The sequence below is a fragment of the Salminus brasiliensis genome, chromosome 1, assembly GCF_030463535.1.
Source record: "Salminus brasiliensis chromosome 1, fSalBra1.hap2, whole genome shotgun sequence".
Classification (NCBI taxonomy): domain Eukaryota; kingdom Metazoa; phylum Chordata; class Actinopteri; order Characiformes; family Bryconidae; genus Salminus; species Salminus brasiliensis.
In genome coordinates, this window is record NC_132878.1 from 2,448,208 (window position 1) to 2,464,005 (window position 15,798).

The 15,798-nt window shown below is 38.3% G+C and overlaps 1 protein-coding gene across 1 annotated transcript in view; it reads left to right on the forward strand.

The window, feature by feature from the left end:
- The window catches only part of LOC140571509 (voltage-gated potassium channel subunit beta-3), a 17,925-nt gene extending 2,370 nt beyond the window's left edge, over positions 1 to 15,555 (forward strand). Inside the window, 13 exon segments of the mRNA XM_072692690.1 lie at positions 1,740 to 1,783; positions 2,101 to 2,146; positions 3,842 to 3,885; positions 4,283 to 4,305; positions 4,308 to 4,371; positions 4,559 to 4,591; positions 4,594 to 4,643; positions 4,780 to 4,900; positions 12,516 to 12,610; positions 13,624 to 13,647; positions 13,649 to 13,745; positions 14,181 to 14,269; positions 15,368 to 15,555. Coding sequence (XP_072548791.1) covers positions 1,740 to 1,783; positions 2,101 to 2,146; positions 3,842 to 3,885; positions 4,283 to 4,305; positions 4,308 to 4,371; positions 4,559 to 4,591; positions 4,594 to 4,643; positions 4,780 to 4,900; positions 12,516 to 12,610; positions 13,624 to 13,647; positions 13,649 to 13,745; positions 14,181 to 14,269; positions 15,368 to 15,457 — 820 coding nt within the window. The 3' untranslated portion in view covers positions 15,458 to 15,555.
- The last annotated feature ends 243 nt before the right edge of the window (positions 15,556 to 15,798 follow it).

Genomic DNA, 15,798 nt, shown 5'->3' on the forward strand with positions numbered 1-15,798 from the left:
GAAGGTGTGGTGGATGGATGAATGAATGGAGGGATGGATGAAGGTGTGGTGATGGATGAATGAATGGAGGGATGGATGAAGGTATGTTGATGATGAATGAATGGAGGGATGGATGAAGGTATGGTTGATGGATGAAGGTTGTGGTGGATGGATTAATGAATGGAGGAATGGATGAAGGTGTGGTGGATGGATGAGGTATGGTGGATGGATTAATGAATGGAGGGATGGATGAAGGTATGGTGGATGGATGGATGAATGGAGGGATGGATGAAGGTAATGGTGGATGGGTGGATGAATGGGGGATGGTATGAAGGTGTGGGTGGTTGGAATTAATGAATGGAGGGATGGATGAGAGGTTGTGGTGGATGGATGGATTAATGAATGGAGGGATGGATGAAGGTTTGGTGGATGGATGAATGAATGGATGGATGGATGAAGGTATGGTGGATGGATGAATGAATGGAGGGATGGATGAAGGTGTGGTGGATGGATGAATGAATGTAGGGATGGATGAAGGTGTGGTGGATGGATGGATTAATTAATGGAGGGATGGATGAAGGTGTGGTGGATGGATGGATTAATGAATGGGGGGATGGATGAAGGTATGGTGGATGGATGATTGAAGGTTTGTGGGATGGATGAATGAATGGAGGGATGGATGAAGGTGTGGTGGATGGATGAATGAATGTAGGGATGGATGAAGTTGTGGTGGATGGGATGGATAATTAATGGAGGGATGGATGAAGGTATGGTGGATGGATGGATGATTGGGGGGATGGATGAAGGTATGGTGGATGGTTGAAGGTGTGGTGGATGGTTAATGAATGGGGGTATGGATGAAGGTGTGGTGGATGGATGGATTAATAATGGAGGGATGGATGAAGGTATGGTGGATGGATGGATGAATGGGGGGATGGATGAAGGTTTGGTGGATGGATTAATGAATGGGGGGGATGGATTGAAGGTATGGTGGATGGAAGGATAAATGGGGGATGGATGAAACCATGGTGGATGGATGAATGAATGGAGGGGTGGAGTAGATGGTGATGAGAAGGTGTAGATGGATGGAGATAGATGAATGGAATGATGGAGCAAGTCATTGATGAATAATGGATGAATGATGAATGGATGTGGATAAAAGAATGAGTATATAATGAAGAGGGGATAGATGAAGTGATGGTTGGTGTATAGATGAATGAGTAAAGGAATGAATAGATGGAGAGGTGATGTGGATAATGGATGGGATAAAAGATGGATAGATGGGTTGGATGGTATTGAAGAGATTAATGGGTAGATGGATAGATGGAGAGATAACGACATGGATGGATGGGTGGGGACGTGCAGAGACGGATATATGGCTGGATGGATAGACACTGAGATTGATGGATAGATAGATAAATGGATGGATGGATGCATGGATAGATGGAAGATGGATGAGTGGGTGGCTGGATGGTGAGTTGAGGAGATTGATGGATAAATGGATAAATGAATGGATGGATGAGAGTTAGAGAATGGTTGGGTGGAATGGATGGTTGGATGGATGGATGGACTCCAGAGAGCTCATTCTCCTTCTTGCACTCCATCTTTCTGCTTCTCTTATCTTTTTGCATAAACATGACAAATGTGAAGCCGTCCTGGTTTATTGCTCAACCCCCGGCCGACTGTTATTTACAGTGTTCTCTCTCTCTCTCTCTCTCTCTCTCTCTCCTCTCTCTCTCTCTCTCTCTCTCTCTCTGCAGGGCTGAAATCACTCTGGGTAATATTATTAAGAAGAAAGGCTGGAGTGTGAGCCCTTATTCCCCAGCCGTTACTGCATTACTCACAATTTCCACTGCCATTCATATGCATGTGAATAACCTGCTGGACCGATTACTTCTCCATCTATTAATCCACCCAACACTCCAAAAACACAGAGCAGCGTTTCCATCCATCTGCTGTGTTTAGAAGTTGTTCAGCATTCATTGTCTTCGTCTTCGGCTGCTGCAGAGCGGAGCTGCAGCATGCCACACCAGGCAGCGCTGCTCTCTGCAGTGTGTAATGATTTTGTGGGGATTTCTCTCCCCACCTTCAATTACTGTTGTTGTTTTTTTTTTTTTGCAGGAGAATCCAGTTTCGTAGTAACCACTAAGATCTACTGGGGAGGACAGTGAAGTAAATATTTAAAGGGTTCATATCACAGAAATCCGAATGTCCCTTTCACCCTCAGTCCCATCCAATCCTAATACGGAAAGTAGACCACAAAAACCCACCATTCACCGTTTCTGTGATGTCATAAAACCCAACATATTTAGGCCCTCCCATTTACTCTCCAGTTATGTGTATATATGTTTTTGAGCAAGGTACAACACAAAGCAGCCATCAGGACAGAACTCATTTACATATATCAGTCATAAAGGCCCAGTAATGAAAGCAGCCTGTTTAATTCTAGGGGATAGACGAGAGGCGGGGGTAGACCCACACGACCAGGGCCGGCCCAAGCCTTTATAGGGCCCCTCATACAGCCACCTCAGCACCAGATGCTTCATCATTTCATAGGGGAGAGAGATATTGCGCAATACGCTGAAGCGCCTGGGCCTTTATCGACCCACCCAAGCGGCCGCATATCTGCATCTGCCCAATGGTGGGCAGCAGCAGCCAGCAGCAGGAATTGATTAACCTAGTATCGGGTGGGCAAGCTATGAAAATAAATTAATATAAAAATTATTTAAAACTTTTAGCTGTTGTAATACAATTTCACATTATTGTTTAATGTTATTTTTAAAATATGTATTTTTTATCGTGATATCTTGGTGCTCTTGGGGGCCCCCCTGGTGGCGTTGGGGCCCTAAGCGGCCGCGTAATTCAAGTATGCTTTGGGCCGGCTCTGCACGCAACCACTATAACCCATACAAACATTATTCGTAGATATTAGGGGAAACACAAAGTGAAAGGAAGATGTAGGATATGGGCCCTTCATTGTCTTACCGATTGAAAAGGTCACATGACACTTCGCTCAGTTCACTGTCCTAACTCCGTAAACCCTGTACAGAGGCCTACACTTCAGTTCTTCACCCTCACAACTGCATTACTCTCATAATTAGCATCAGTTTCATAGACCCCAAAATAGAACCCTGTGGGACTCCACCAAATAAGTTAAACTGTTACCAAATAATGCACAGTCAGGGTTAATAGCAGAATTATAAACGTTTTTTTTTTTTTAACTTCATGCTTAAGATCATTCTTCAAACATTTTCTTTAGAATTATTATTATTGTCTCGTCAGAAAATAAGTCAAAGCTGTTGATATTCTTAAAAATATATTTTTAAGCATGTTCTTAATCTTTCGGCGGTCTCACAGGTCTCAGACTCTGAGAGTTTGATAGGTAAGCCTCAGAAATGATGAGTTTAAAATGTCTAATTTAACAGGATTAAAAATGAGATGGAGGAAATGTTAAAAAAGTTCCTCCCACCGACGCTTCTTTTTGTTTGAACTTTTTTCGTGTGCTTAGTTTAATTGTGTTTGTCCTCTATTTTGCACAGACGTAGCTGAAATATGGGGAAAAATGTGTCTCCAGTTGTTTGTAATAAGCTGTAAAATGCAGCACAACCCAGCCAGCATGCTCATAGGTGGGTTCTTATTAGTGGAACGGTAGGCTAGGTGGGCTCCAGGTGGCTCCAGGTGGGTCCAGGTGCCCCAGGTGTAGGACTTCCCAAATTGGTCAGCGAGGGCAACGCCTGTGAAATTCTTGGTATTCATCATAAGATTCTATGTAAGTTTTATTTTTTTTTTATTGAGGAGATGTTTCGTGAACTCGGTCCCTGGTCTTTAAGCACCTTCTAACACTTCCATTTTTGACCTGCAGGGCGGAGACAGAGAGAGGCTTATCCAGAAAACACATTATTGAAGGTACTGTTACTGTTAAACTGGGGGTAAATTAAAGGTGTATATTTCTGGTCACTTAATCAATTAATTAATTAATTATTGATTAATTTTGATTAAAAATTATTACAGTTTCCAAATTTTTATTTAAGTACAGTTTTTTATACACCTAATACTGTATAACACATGTGACTGAACAAACTTTACTCAGTTTGTACAGAGCAGACATTACATTTTATTTAAATGAATTTTCACTTAATTATTATTACATGAGATCATTTAATTCTCAATTTATTATCATTAATTACCATTAAAATGAATTCTAACACTCCTAAATCAATACAGTTTATCTATACAGTTAAATGGTTCTTGATTATGGAGGTTGTGAATAAAGTGCTGACGACAGTGACCTCACTCTCTTCAGGTCTTCGAGGCTCTTTGTCCCAGGCTGCAGTTTAGATTATGTGGACATTGTCTTTGCCAATCGAAACGACGTCAACAGTCCTATGGAAGGTGAGTCACACACAGTTTTCAATACCATAATCAATAATCATATCACTAGTGATCTACCTGTTTTTCAGTGATCTATAAACTGATCTGCAAACTGCTTTGACCAAAGCCAAATTCACCTCTTTTCCAATTAAAGTATATAGTATATAGGGTTCATATAAAATTAGACGATGATATATGTGTTTTGCAGAGGTGGTCCGAGCGATGACTTTTGTGATAAACCAAGCATGGCCATGTACTGGGGGACGTCCCGCTGGAGCGCTATGGAGATCATGGTATGATCAGTAACGTTCAAAAACTACCAGCACATTAATCAATGACTAAGTCTAAGTGAACGTCATTCTGAGCAGTGTTTTAATTGTGATGTTTCAGAATGACTTTAAATGGTGTTTTCCTGTCCTCCCCCACTAGGAGGCATACTCAGTAGCACGGCAGTTTAACCTGATTCCCCCAGTGTGTGAGCAGGCTGAGTATCACTATTTCCAGAGGGATAAAGTGGAGGTGCAGCTGCCTGAACTTTACCACAAAATCGGTGAGTGTAATTAACAATAACTGAAAATACACTTTATCACAAAATAAGTATACAGTACACAGTGTACAGTAAAGGTAACTAACTTTACTGCAAACGTGAAATTACCTTTAAACCTGTAAACCACGAAATCAGTTACTGTAACTTAATTAATTAACTGTAAACTTTACCATAAAATCAGTTACTGTAACTGAATAATTACCTGTAAACTTTACCACCAAAATCAGTTACTGTAACTGAATTAACTGTAAACTTTACTACAAAATCAGTTACTGTAACTGAATTAACTGTAAACTTTACCATAAAATCAGTTACTGTAACTTAATTAATTACCTGTAAACTTACCACAAAATCAGTTACTGTAACTTAATTAATTACCTGTAAACTTTACCACAGAATCAGTTATTGTAACGTAATTCATTACCTGTAAACTTTAAAACAAAATCAGTTACTGTAACTTAATTAATTACCTTTAAACTTTACCACTAAATCAGTTATTGTAACTTAATTACTTGTAAACTTTACCACAAAATCAGTTACTGTAACATAATTAATTACCTGTAAACTTTACCACAGAATCAGTTACTGTAACTTAATTAATTACCTGTAAACTTTACCACAAAATCAGTTACTGTAACTTAATTAATTACCTGTAAACTTTACCACAAAATCAGTTACTGTAACTGAATTAACTATAAATTTTACCACAAAATCAGTTACTGTAACTTAATTAATTACCTGTAAACTTTACCACAAAATCAGTTACTGTAAACTGAATTAACTGTAAACTTTACTACAAAATCAGTTACTGTAACTGAATTAACTGTAAACTTTACTACAAAATCAGTTACTGTAACTGAATTACCTGTAAACTTTACCATAAAATCAGTTACTGTAACTTAATTAATTACCTGTAAACTTTACCACAAAATCAGTTTCTGTAACTTAATTAATTACCTGTAAACTTTACCACAGAATCAGTTATTGTAACGTAATTAATTACCTGTAAACATTAAAACAAAAACCAGTTACTGTAACTTAATTAATTACCTGTAAACTTTACCACTAAATCAGCTACTGTAACTTAATTACTTGTAAACTTTACCACAAAATCAGTTACTGTAACATAATTAATTACCTGTAAACTTTACCACAAAATCAGTTACTGTAACTGAATTAACTATAAACTTTACCACAAAATCAGTTACTGTAACTTAATTAATTACCTGTAAACTTTACCACAGAATCAGTTACTGTAACTTAATTAATTACCTGTAAACTTTACCACAAAATCAGTTACTGTAACTGAATTAACTATAAACTTTACCACAAAATCAGTTACTGTAACTTAATTACCTGTAAACTGTACCACAAAATCAGTTACTGTAACTTAATTAATTATCTGTAAACTTTACCACAAAATCAGTTACTGTAACTTAATTAATTACCTGTAAACTTGACCACAAAATCAGTTACTGTAACTTAATTACCTGTAAACTGTACCACAAAATCAGTTACTGTAACTTAATTAATTATCTGTAAACTTTACCACAAAATCAGTTACTGTAACTTAATTAATTACCTGTAAACTTTACCACTAAATCAGTTTACTGTAACTTAATTAATTACTTGTAAACTTTACCACAAAATCAGTTACTGTAACTGAATTAACTGTATACTTTACTACAAAATTAGTTACTGTAACTGAATTAACTGTAAACTTTACCATAAAATCAGTTACTGTAACTTAATTAATAACCTGTAAACTTTACCACAAAATCAGTTACTGTAATTTAATAATAACCTGTAAACTTTACCACAGAATCAGTTATTGTAACGTAATTAATTACCTGTAAACTTGACCACAAAAGCAGTTACTGTAACTTAATTAATTACCTGTAAACTTTACCACTAAATCAGTTATTGTAACTTAATTACCTGTAAACTTTACCACTAAATCAGTTACTGTAACTTAATTAATTACCTGTAAACCTTTACCACTAAATCAGTTACTGTAACTTAATTAATTACCTGTAAACATTACCACATAATCAGTTACTGTAACTTAATTAATTACCTGTAAACTTTACCACTAAATCAGTTATTGTAACTTAATTACTTGTAAACTTTACCACAAAATCAGTTACTGTAACTTAATTAATTACCTGTAAACTTTACCACTAAATCAGTTACTGTAACTGAATTCACTATAAACTTTACCACAAAATCAGTTACTGTAACTTAATTAATTACCTGTAAACTTTACCACTAAATCAGTTATTGTAACTTAATTAACTTTACCACAAAATCAGTTACTTTAACTGAATTAACTATAAACTTTACCACAAAATCAGTTACTGTAACTTAATTAATTACCTGTAAACTTTACCACAAAATCAGTTACTGTAACCTTAATTAATTACCTGTAAACTTTACCACAGAATCAGTTATTGTAACGTAATTAATTACCTGTAAAACTTGACTACAAAATCAGTTACTGTAACTTAATTAATTACCTGTAAATACTTTACCACTAAAACAGTTACTGTAACTTAATTAATTACCTGTAAACTTTACCACAAAATCAGTTACTGTAACTTAATTAATTACCTGTAAACTTACCACTAAAACAGTTACTGTAACTTAATTAATTACCTGTAAACTGTACCACAAAATCAGTTACTGTAACATAATTAATTACCTGTAAACTTTACCACAAAATCAGTTACTGTAACTGAATTACCTGTAAAACTTTACATAAAATCAGTTACTGTAACTTAATTAATTACCTGTAAACTTTACCACAAAATCAGTTACTGTAACTTAATTAATTACCTGTAAACTTTACCACAGAATCAGTTATTGTAACGTAATTAATTACCTGTAAACATTAAAACAAAATCAGTTACTGTAACTTAATTAATTACCCCTGTAAACTTTACCACATAATCAGTTACTGTAACTTAATTAATTACCTGTAAACTTTACCACTAAATCAGTTATTGTAACTTAATTACTTGTAAACTTTACCACAAAATCAGTTACTGTAACTTAATTAATTACCTGTAAACTTCACCACAAAATCAGTTACTGTAATTTAATTAATAACCTGTAAACTTTACCACAGAATCAGTTATTGTAACGTAATTAATTACCTGTAAACTTGACCACAAAAGCAGTTACTGTAACTTAATTAATTACCTGTAAACTTTACCACTAAATCAGTTATTGTAACTTAATTACCTGTAAACTTTACCACTAAATCAGTTACTGTAACTTAATTAATTACCTGTAAACTTTACCACTAAATCAGTTACTGTAACTTAATTAATTACCTGTAAACTTTACCACATAATCAGTTACTGTAACTTAATTAATTACCTGTAAACTTTACCACTAAATCAGTTATTGTAACTTAATTACTTGTAAACTTTACCACAAAATCAGTTACTGTAACTTAATTAATTACCTGTAAACTTTACCACTAAATCAGTTATTGTAACTTAATTAACTTTACCACAAAATCAGTTACTTTAACTGACTTAACTATAAACTTTACCACAAAATCAGTTACTGTAACTTAATTAATTATCTGTAAACTTTACCACAAAATCAGTTACTGTAACTTAATTAATTACCTGTAAACTTTACCACAGAATCAGTTATTGTAACGTAATTAATTACCTGTAAACTTGACTACAAAATCAGTTACTGTAACTTAATTAATTACCTGTAAACTTTACCACTAAAACAGTTACTGTAACTTAATTAATTACCTGTAAACTTTACCACAAAATCAGTTACTGTAACTTAATTAATTACCTGTAAACTTTACCACTAAAACAGTTACTGTAACTTAATAATTACCTGTAAACTTTACCACAAAATCAGTTACTGTAACTTAATTAATTACCTGTAAACTGTACCACAAAATCAGTTACTGTAACATAATTAATTACCTGTAAACTATACCACAAAATCAGTTACTGTAACCTTTATTAATTACCTGTAAACTTTACCACTAAATCAGTTACTGTAACTTAATTAATTACCTGTAAACTTTACCACAGAATCAGTTACTGTAACTGAATTAATTACCTGTAACCTTTACCACATAATCAGTTACTGTAACTTAATTAATTACCTGTAACTTTACCACATAATCAGTTACTGTAACTTAATTAATTACCTGTAAACTTTACCACAAAATCAGTTACTGTAACTGAATTCACTATAAACTTTACCACAAAATCAGTTACTGTAACTTAATTAATTACCTGTAAACTTTACCACTAAATCACTTATTGTAACTTAATTAACTTTACCACAAAATCAGTTACTGTACTGAATTAACTATAAACTTTACCACAAAATCAGTTACTGTAACTTAATTAATTACCTGTAAACTTTACCACAAAATCAGTTACTGTAACTTAATTAATTACCTGTAAACTTTACCACAGAATCAGTTATTGTAACGTAATTAATTACCTGTAAACTTGACCACAAAATCAGTTACTGTAACTTAATAATTACCTGTAAACTTTACCACTAAATCAGCTACTGTAACTTAATTACTTGTAAACTTTACCACAAAATCAGTTACTGTAACATAATTAATTACCTGTAAACTTTACCACTAAAACAGTTACTGTAACTTAATTAATTACCTGTAAACTTTACCACTAAATCAGCTACTGTAACTTAATTACTTGTAAACTTTACCACAAAATCAGTTACTGTAACATAATTAATTACCTGAAAACTTTACCACTAAAACAGTTACTGTAACTTAATTAATTACCTGTAAACTTTACCACAAAATCAGTTACTGTAACTTAATTAATTACCTGTAAACTTTACCACAAAATCAGTTACTGTAACTTAATTAATTACCTGTAAGCTTTACCACTAAAACAGTTACTGTAACTTAATTAATTACCTGTAAACTTTACCACAAAATCAGTTACTGTAACTTAATTAATTACCTGTAAACTGTACCACAAAATCAGTTACTGTAACTTAATTAATTACCTGTAAACTTTACCACTAAATCAGTTACTGTAACTGAATTAACTATAAACTTTACCACAAAATCAGTTACTGTAACTTAATTAATTACCTGTAAACTTTACCACTAAATCAGTTACTGTAACTTAATTAATTACCTGTAAACTTTACACAAAATCAGTTACTGTAACTTAATTAATTACCTGTAAACTTTACCACAGAATCAGTTACTGTAACTTAATTAATTACCTGTAAACTTTACCACTAAATCAGTTACTGTAACTTACTTAATTAACTGTATATTTTACTACAGAAATCAGTTACTTACTTAACTGTAAATGGACCCAGAATGTTACTGCATGACTACCACTGAACTTTACTACCACTGAACTTTACCACACAATCAGTGTAAGTAACTAAACTAACAGTAAGCATAAACTTACTTTACCTCACTGACAGGAAACAGCACAGGAACAACATCTCAGTAACTTTCAGTATATACCCCCAATATATTCACCACACACACACACACACACACACAGTGTCGTCATTCACTAAGGCTAATCTGTGAGGAATTGTTCAGTTCTAAAAAAAAAACTGTTTTACACCAGAGATTAGAGGCATCGTCACTGAGAGACTGATTTAGACGAGGAAATGGTTTCTTCCTTCCCTCCCAGCAGAAGCAATTTTACATCAATTAGTTTCTCTGTTTGGGAAGTTTTAATTGTTTGGAATGAGGTCTGATTAAAACGGGGCAGAAAGCAGCGCCTTCATACCGACTCTTACTGACTCCATCTGACTCTTACAGACTCTATACTGACTCCTACAGACTCCATACCGGCTCCTACAGACTCTATACTGACTCCTACAGACTCCATCTGACTCCTACAGACTCCATCTGACTCTTACAGACTCCATCTGTCTACTACAGACTCCATACCGACTCCATCTGACTCTTACAAACTCCATCTGACTACTACAGACTCCATCGACTCTTACAGACTCCATCTGACTCTTACAGACTCTACACTGACTCCATCTGAATCTTACAAACTCCATTCTGACTCCTACAGACTTCATACTGACTCGTACAGACCCAATCTGACTTGTACAGACTCCATCTGAATCTTACAAACTCAATACTGACTCTTACAAACTCCATCTGACTCCTACAGACTCCATACTGACTCCTACAGACTCCATCTGACTCTTACAGACTCCATCTGACTCTTGCAGACTCTATACTGACTCCTACAGACTCCATCTGACTACTACAGACTCCATCTGACTCTTACAGACTCCATCTGACTCTTACAGACTCTATACTGACTCCTACAGACTCCATCTGAATCTTACAAACTCCATTCTGACTCCTACAGACTTCATATTGACTCATACAGACCCAATCTGACTCGTACAGACTCCATCTGAATCTTACAAACTCATACTGACTCTTACAAACTCCATCTGACTCCTACAGACTCCATCTGACTCTTAAAAGACTCCATACTGACTCCATCTGACTCCTACAGACTCCATCTGACTCTTACAGACTCCATCTGACTCTTGCAGACTCTATACTAACTCTTACAGACTCCATCTGACTCTTGCAGACTCTATACTGACTCGTACAGACTCCATTCTGACTCCTACTGACTCCATCTGACTCCTACAGACTCCATCTGACTCTTACAGACTCCATACTGACTCATCTGACTCTTACAGACTCCATCTGACTCTTACAGACTCTATACTGACTCCCTCTGACTCTTACAGATTCCATACTGACTCCTACAGACTCCATCTGATGCTTACAGACTCCATACCGACTCCTACTGACTCCATACCGACTCCTACTGACTCCATCTGACTCCTACAGACTCCATCTGACTCTACAGACTCCATACTGACTCCTCTGACTCTTACAGATTCCATACTGACTCTACAGACTCCATCTGATGCTTACAGACTCCATACCGACTCCTACTGACTCCATACTGACTCCCTCTGACTCCCTCTGACTCTTACAGACTCCATACTGACTCCTACTGACTCCATCTGACTCCTACAGACTCCATTTGACTCTTACAGACTCCATACTGACTCCCTCTGACTCTTACAGACTTCATACTGACTCCTACAGACTCCATCTGACTCTTACAGACTCCATACTGACTCCCTCTGACTCTTACAGACTCCATACTGACTCCTACAGACTCCATCTGACTCTTACAGACTCCATACTGACTCCCTCTGACTTACAGACTCCATACTGACTCCTACAGACTCCATCTGACTCTTACAGACTCCATACTGACTCCCTCTGACTCTTACAGACTTCATACTGACTCCTACAGACTCCATCTGACTCTTACAGACTCCATACTGACTCCCTCTGACTCTTACAGACTCCATACTGACTCCTACAGACTCCATCTGACTCTTACAGACTCCATACTGACTCCCTCTGACTTACAGACTCCATACTGACTCCTACAGACTCCATCTGATGCTTACAGACTCCATACTGACTCCTACAGAGTCTGTACTGACTCATACTGACTCTCCCCCCTTTTCTTCCCCGTCTCTCTCTCTCTCTCTCTCTCAGGTGTTGGAGCGATGACCTGGTCTCCGTTAGCGTGTGGGCTGATCACAGGAAAATACAGCGATGGCGTTCCTGAATGTTCTAGAGCTGCTATGAAAGTGAGTCATGTTTCTTTCCTCCCTCCCTCTCTCCCTCCCTCTCTCTCTCTCTCTCTCTCTCTCTCTCCCCCCCTCTCTCTCTCTCTCTCTCTCTCTCTCTCTCCTCCCTCCCTCTCTCCCTCCTCTCTCTCTCTCTCCCTCCCTCTCTCTCTCTCTCTCTCTCTCTTTCTCTCTCCCTCTCTCCCTCTCCTCTCTCTCTCTTCTCCTCCCTCTCTCTCTCTCTCTCTCTCTCTCTCTCCTCCCTCCCTCTCTCCTCCCTCTCTCTCTCTCCTCTCTCTCTCCCTCCCTCTCTCTCTCTCTCTCTCTCTCTCTCTCTCTCTCTCTCTCTCTTTCTCCATATGCACTCCTCACAGCTCCGTATTTGCGGGTGTGAGGGCAGCTGTCAGTAGTGTGTGAGTTGTTATTCCTCAGGCTAATGGCTGGCAGAGCGTAAACAGCTTAAAGCTACCGCCCGGCTCTGATTAGAGCAGCTCTCTCTCTCTCTCTCTCTCTCTGCTCGCCATCAGTGTTTAAGAGTGCTGGGCACATCCATAACATGTCTGAACACCTCAGGCTTTACAGGAATCTGTGTGTGTAGGATACACTATATGGACAAAACTATTGGATGGAGAACACAGTTTCTCCACTGCTCCACAGCTCAATGCGCAAGTCAGTATGGCAAGTGTGGAGAAGTGTCCAGGTTCTGTGATAATGAAAAGGAGGAGCACTGACTAACCCATACATTCAAAACAGCCGACAGCCAATAGGATCGCGGAGCAGTTTTGATGACCTATGAACACTCCCTAAATACCTATAGCAGAGATTTTATTCAGAGCCTTAATTAGATGGGCCAGCGTCCCACCTCAGCCCACCCGTAGACACACTGCTTGTCCATAAACTTTTGGGACATGGTGCAGTTTTGTCTGTGATCTGTGTGTTACACAGCTGCAGTATTAGATGATTTACTGAGGTCAACGGAAAGCCCCCTTAAAAACTAACCGAACTGTGTGTGTGTGCAAGTGTGTGTGTGTCAGGGTTATCAGTGGTTGAAGGAGCGGGGTGTATAGTGAAGAGGGCCGCAGACAGCTGGCCAAAATCAAAGAGCTCCATCTGCTGGCTGACCGGCTGGGCTGCACTGCTGCACAACTTGCTATCGGTGAGTGTGTGTGTGGTGTGTGTGTGTGTGTGTGTGAGTACTGCAGCATTTCAGAAAGTGACAGTGTATTGTCAGTATGTTTCTATGTTGTAATGCTGCAGTGTGCGCTGTCTGCCATCTACTGCTGGACAGGGTCGGACGTTCCCATATAGATCACACTGTGCTGCTGTCAAATCACATTCTAATTCTTAATAATAATAATAATAATAATAATAATAATAAGGCATTTGTATTTGATATTTCTGGATGGTTATTATCTGTAGCTCTCAGTAAAGGAACTACATTTAGGCTATAAATGCTAATTTTGTGTCAGTCCTGCTGTGGCTGAACATCAGTATTGTGTGTGATGTGAATACAGATATACCTCTATATCAAAGCATTGTCTCTCGTCCTTCTCTCTCTCTCTCTCTCTCTCTCTCTCTCTCTCTGGTGCAGCTTGGTGTTTACGCAGTGAAGGTGTTAGTTCTGTTTTATTGGGCGTCTCAAACACAGATCAGCTACTGGAGACCTGGGCGCCCCTACGGGTAACACACACACACACACACACACACACACACTAATTCAAATCCATTAGAAATGCTGTAACATCCTGAAGAATTCTGAAAAACAGATCTTCAGTCTTTTATCAACACACACACACACACTTATAATTATACATATGTATTTATATATATATACATTGTACATATAAACTATACACTCATGACTACTATTTTTGGCCAGAAGTTTGTAGACACCTGCTGATCCAGTGTTTCCAGGGTAGTAAAAATGCAGCAACGGCCTCTACTCCTCTTGGAAGGCTTTACACTCGATGTTAAAACATTGCTGTGAGGAGGTATTGATTGCATATAGCCCTAGTATACTACGAACAATCTGCCACTCCAACTCATCCCAAGGTCTTGGATGGAGCTCCAGAGAATCCCACTTCTCCCCAGGCTGGGGAGCTTTATACCCCTCCGGCTCATGATCAGCACTGGGCACGGTGACCTTACGGGTCATGTACTCACAGCTGCTCCAGAGCATTCTGTTTGTACAAGCTGGGGGTGACACAGGGGGTCCTTAAAGCAGCTGAACTCACATATCACAGAGGGGTCCCTAGCTGCAGAACCTTTCGAGACCCCCTGTTTCAACCAAAATTGTTTTCTACGGTTCTCCTTCCATGTTCGAACCTTCATTTTTAAGTGCTGCTGTAAATGAAAAAATATTCGGTTTGGCGGAGTGATTATCTCTATGGAGATCGTACAAGCTGGGTGTGAACCCCTGTGTCAGCAATGAACTCACTGATGAGGGGGCGTGTCCAAAGGTTTGAGGATACATTGGACAAATAATCACACCACCAAATATAATGGAAAAATATTGAGTTTGGTGGTGTGATTATTTCAAACACACACACACACACACACGCATGCATTGAAATGCTTGAGTTGTTAGGGTTCTATGTAGAACGTAGAACCATTGCCTGTACTCGAGAACCCTTCTCGAGTGTTTAGCAGATTGCTAAAAGCTAAAAGCTGCACATCACAGAGAGGCTCCTGGCTGTGGAACGCTGGAGACCCTCCGCTTTAGGGATCCAGTTCTGCGCCGTCTGTCATTTACGTTCTCTCTGTGCTCTCCCTCTGCAGGTGCTCTCTCAGATGACACCTCAGACGGTCGGCGAGATCGACGCTCTGCTGGGCAACAAGCCGCACTCCAAGAAAGAGTCGCGTGCATGAGGGGAAATACGAGCTGCGGAACGCGAGTGGCGGAGAACCGAGCGTGGGCTGGAAGAAAAGATGCAGAAAAGACGGATGGATGAGAAAAGGAGTGCTTTCGCTTCGGATGAGAAAAGGAGTGCTTTCGCTTCCTTCCCTGTGTACTCCATCTCCCTGCATGGCTCCTGCAAAAATATCGGGCTTCCAGAAACAGATCCAGCACCAGACCCATTCCAAACCAGACCCTTCTATCCTGAACCAGGACTTCACCAGAACCAGACCCTTTTAACCCAGACAAGAACCATACTCATAAATCCCAGACCAGAACCAAACTCACCCACCCCAGACCAGGACCAGACCCA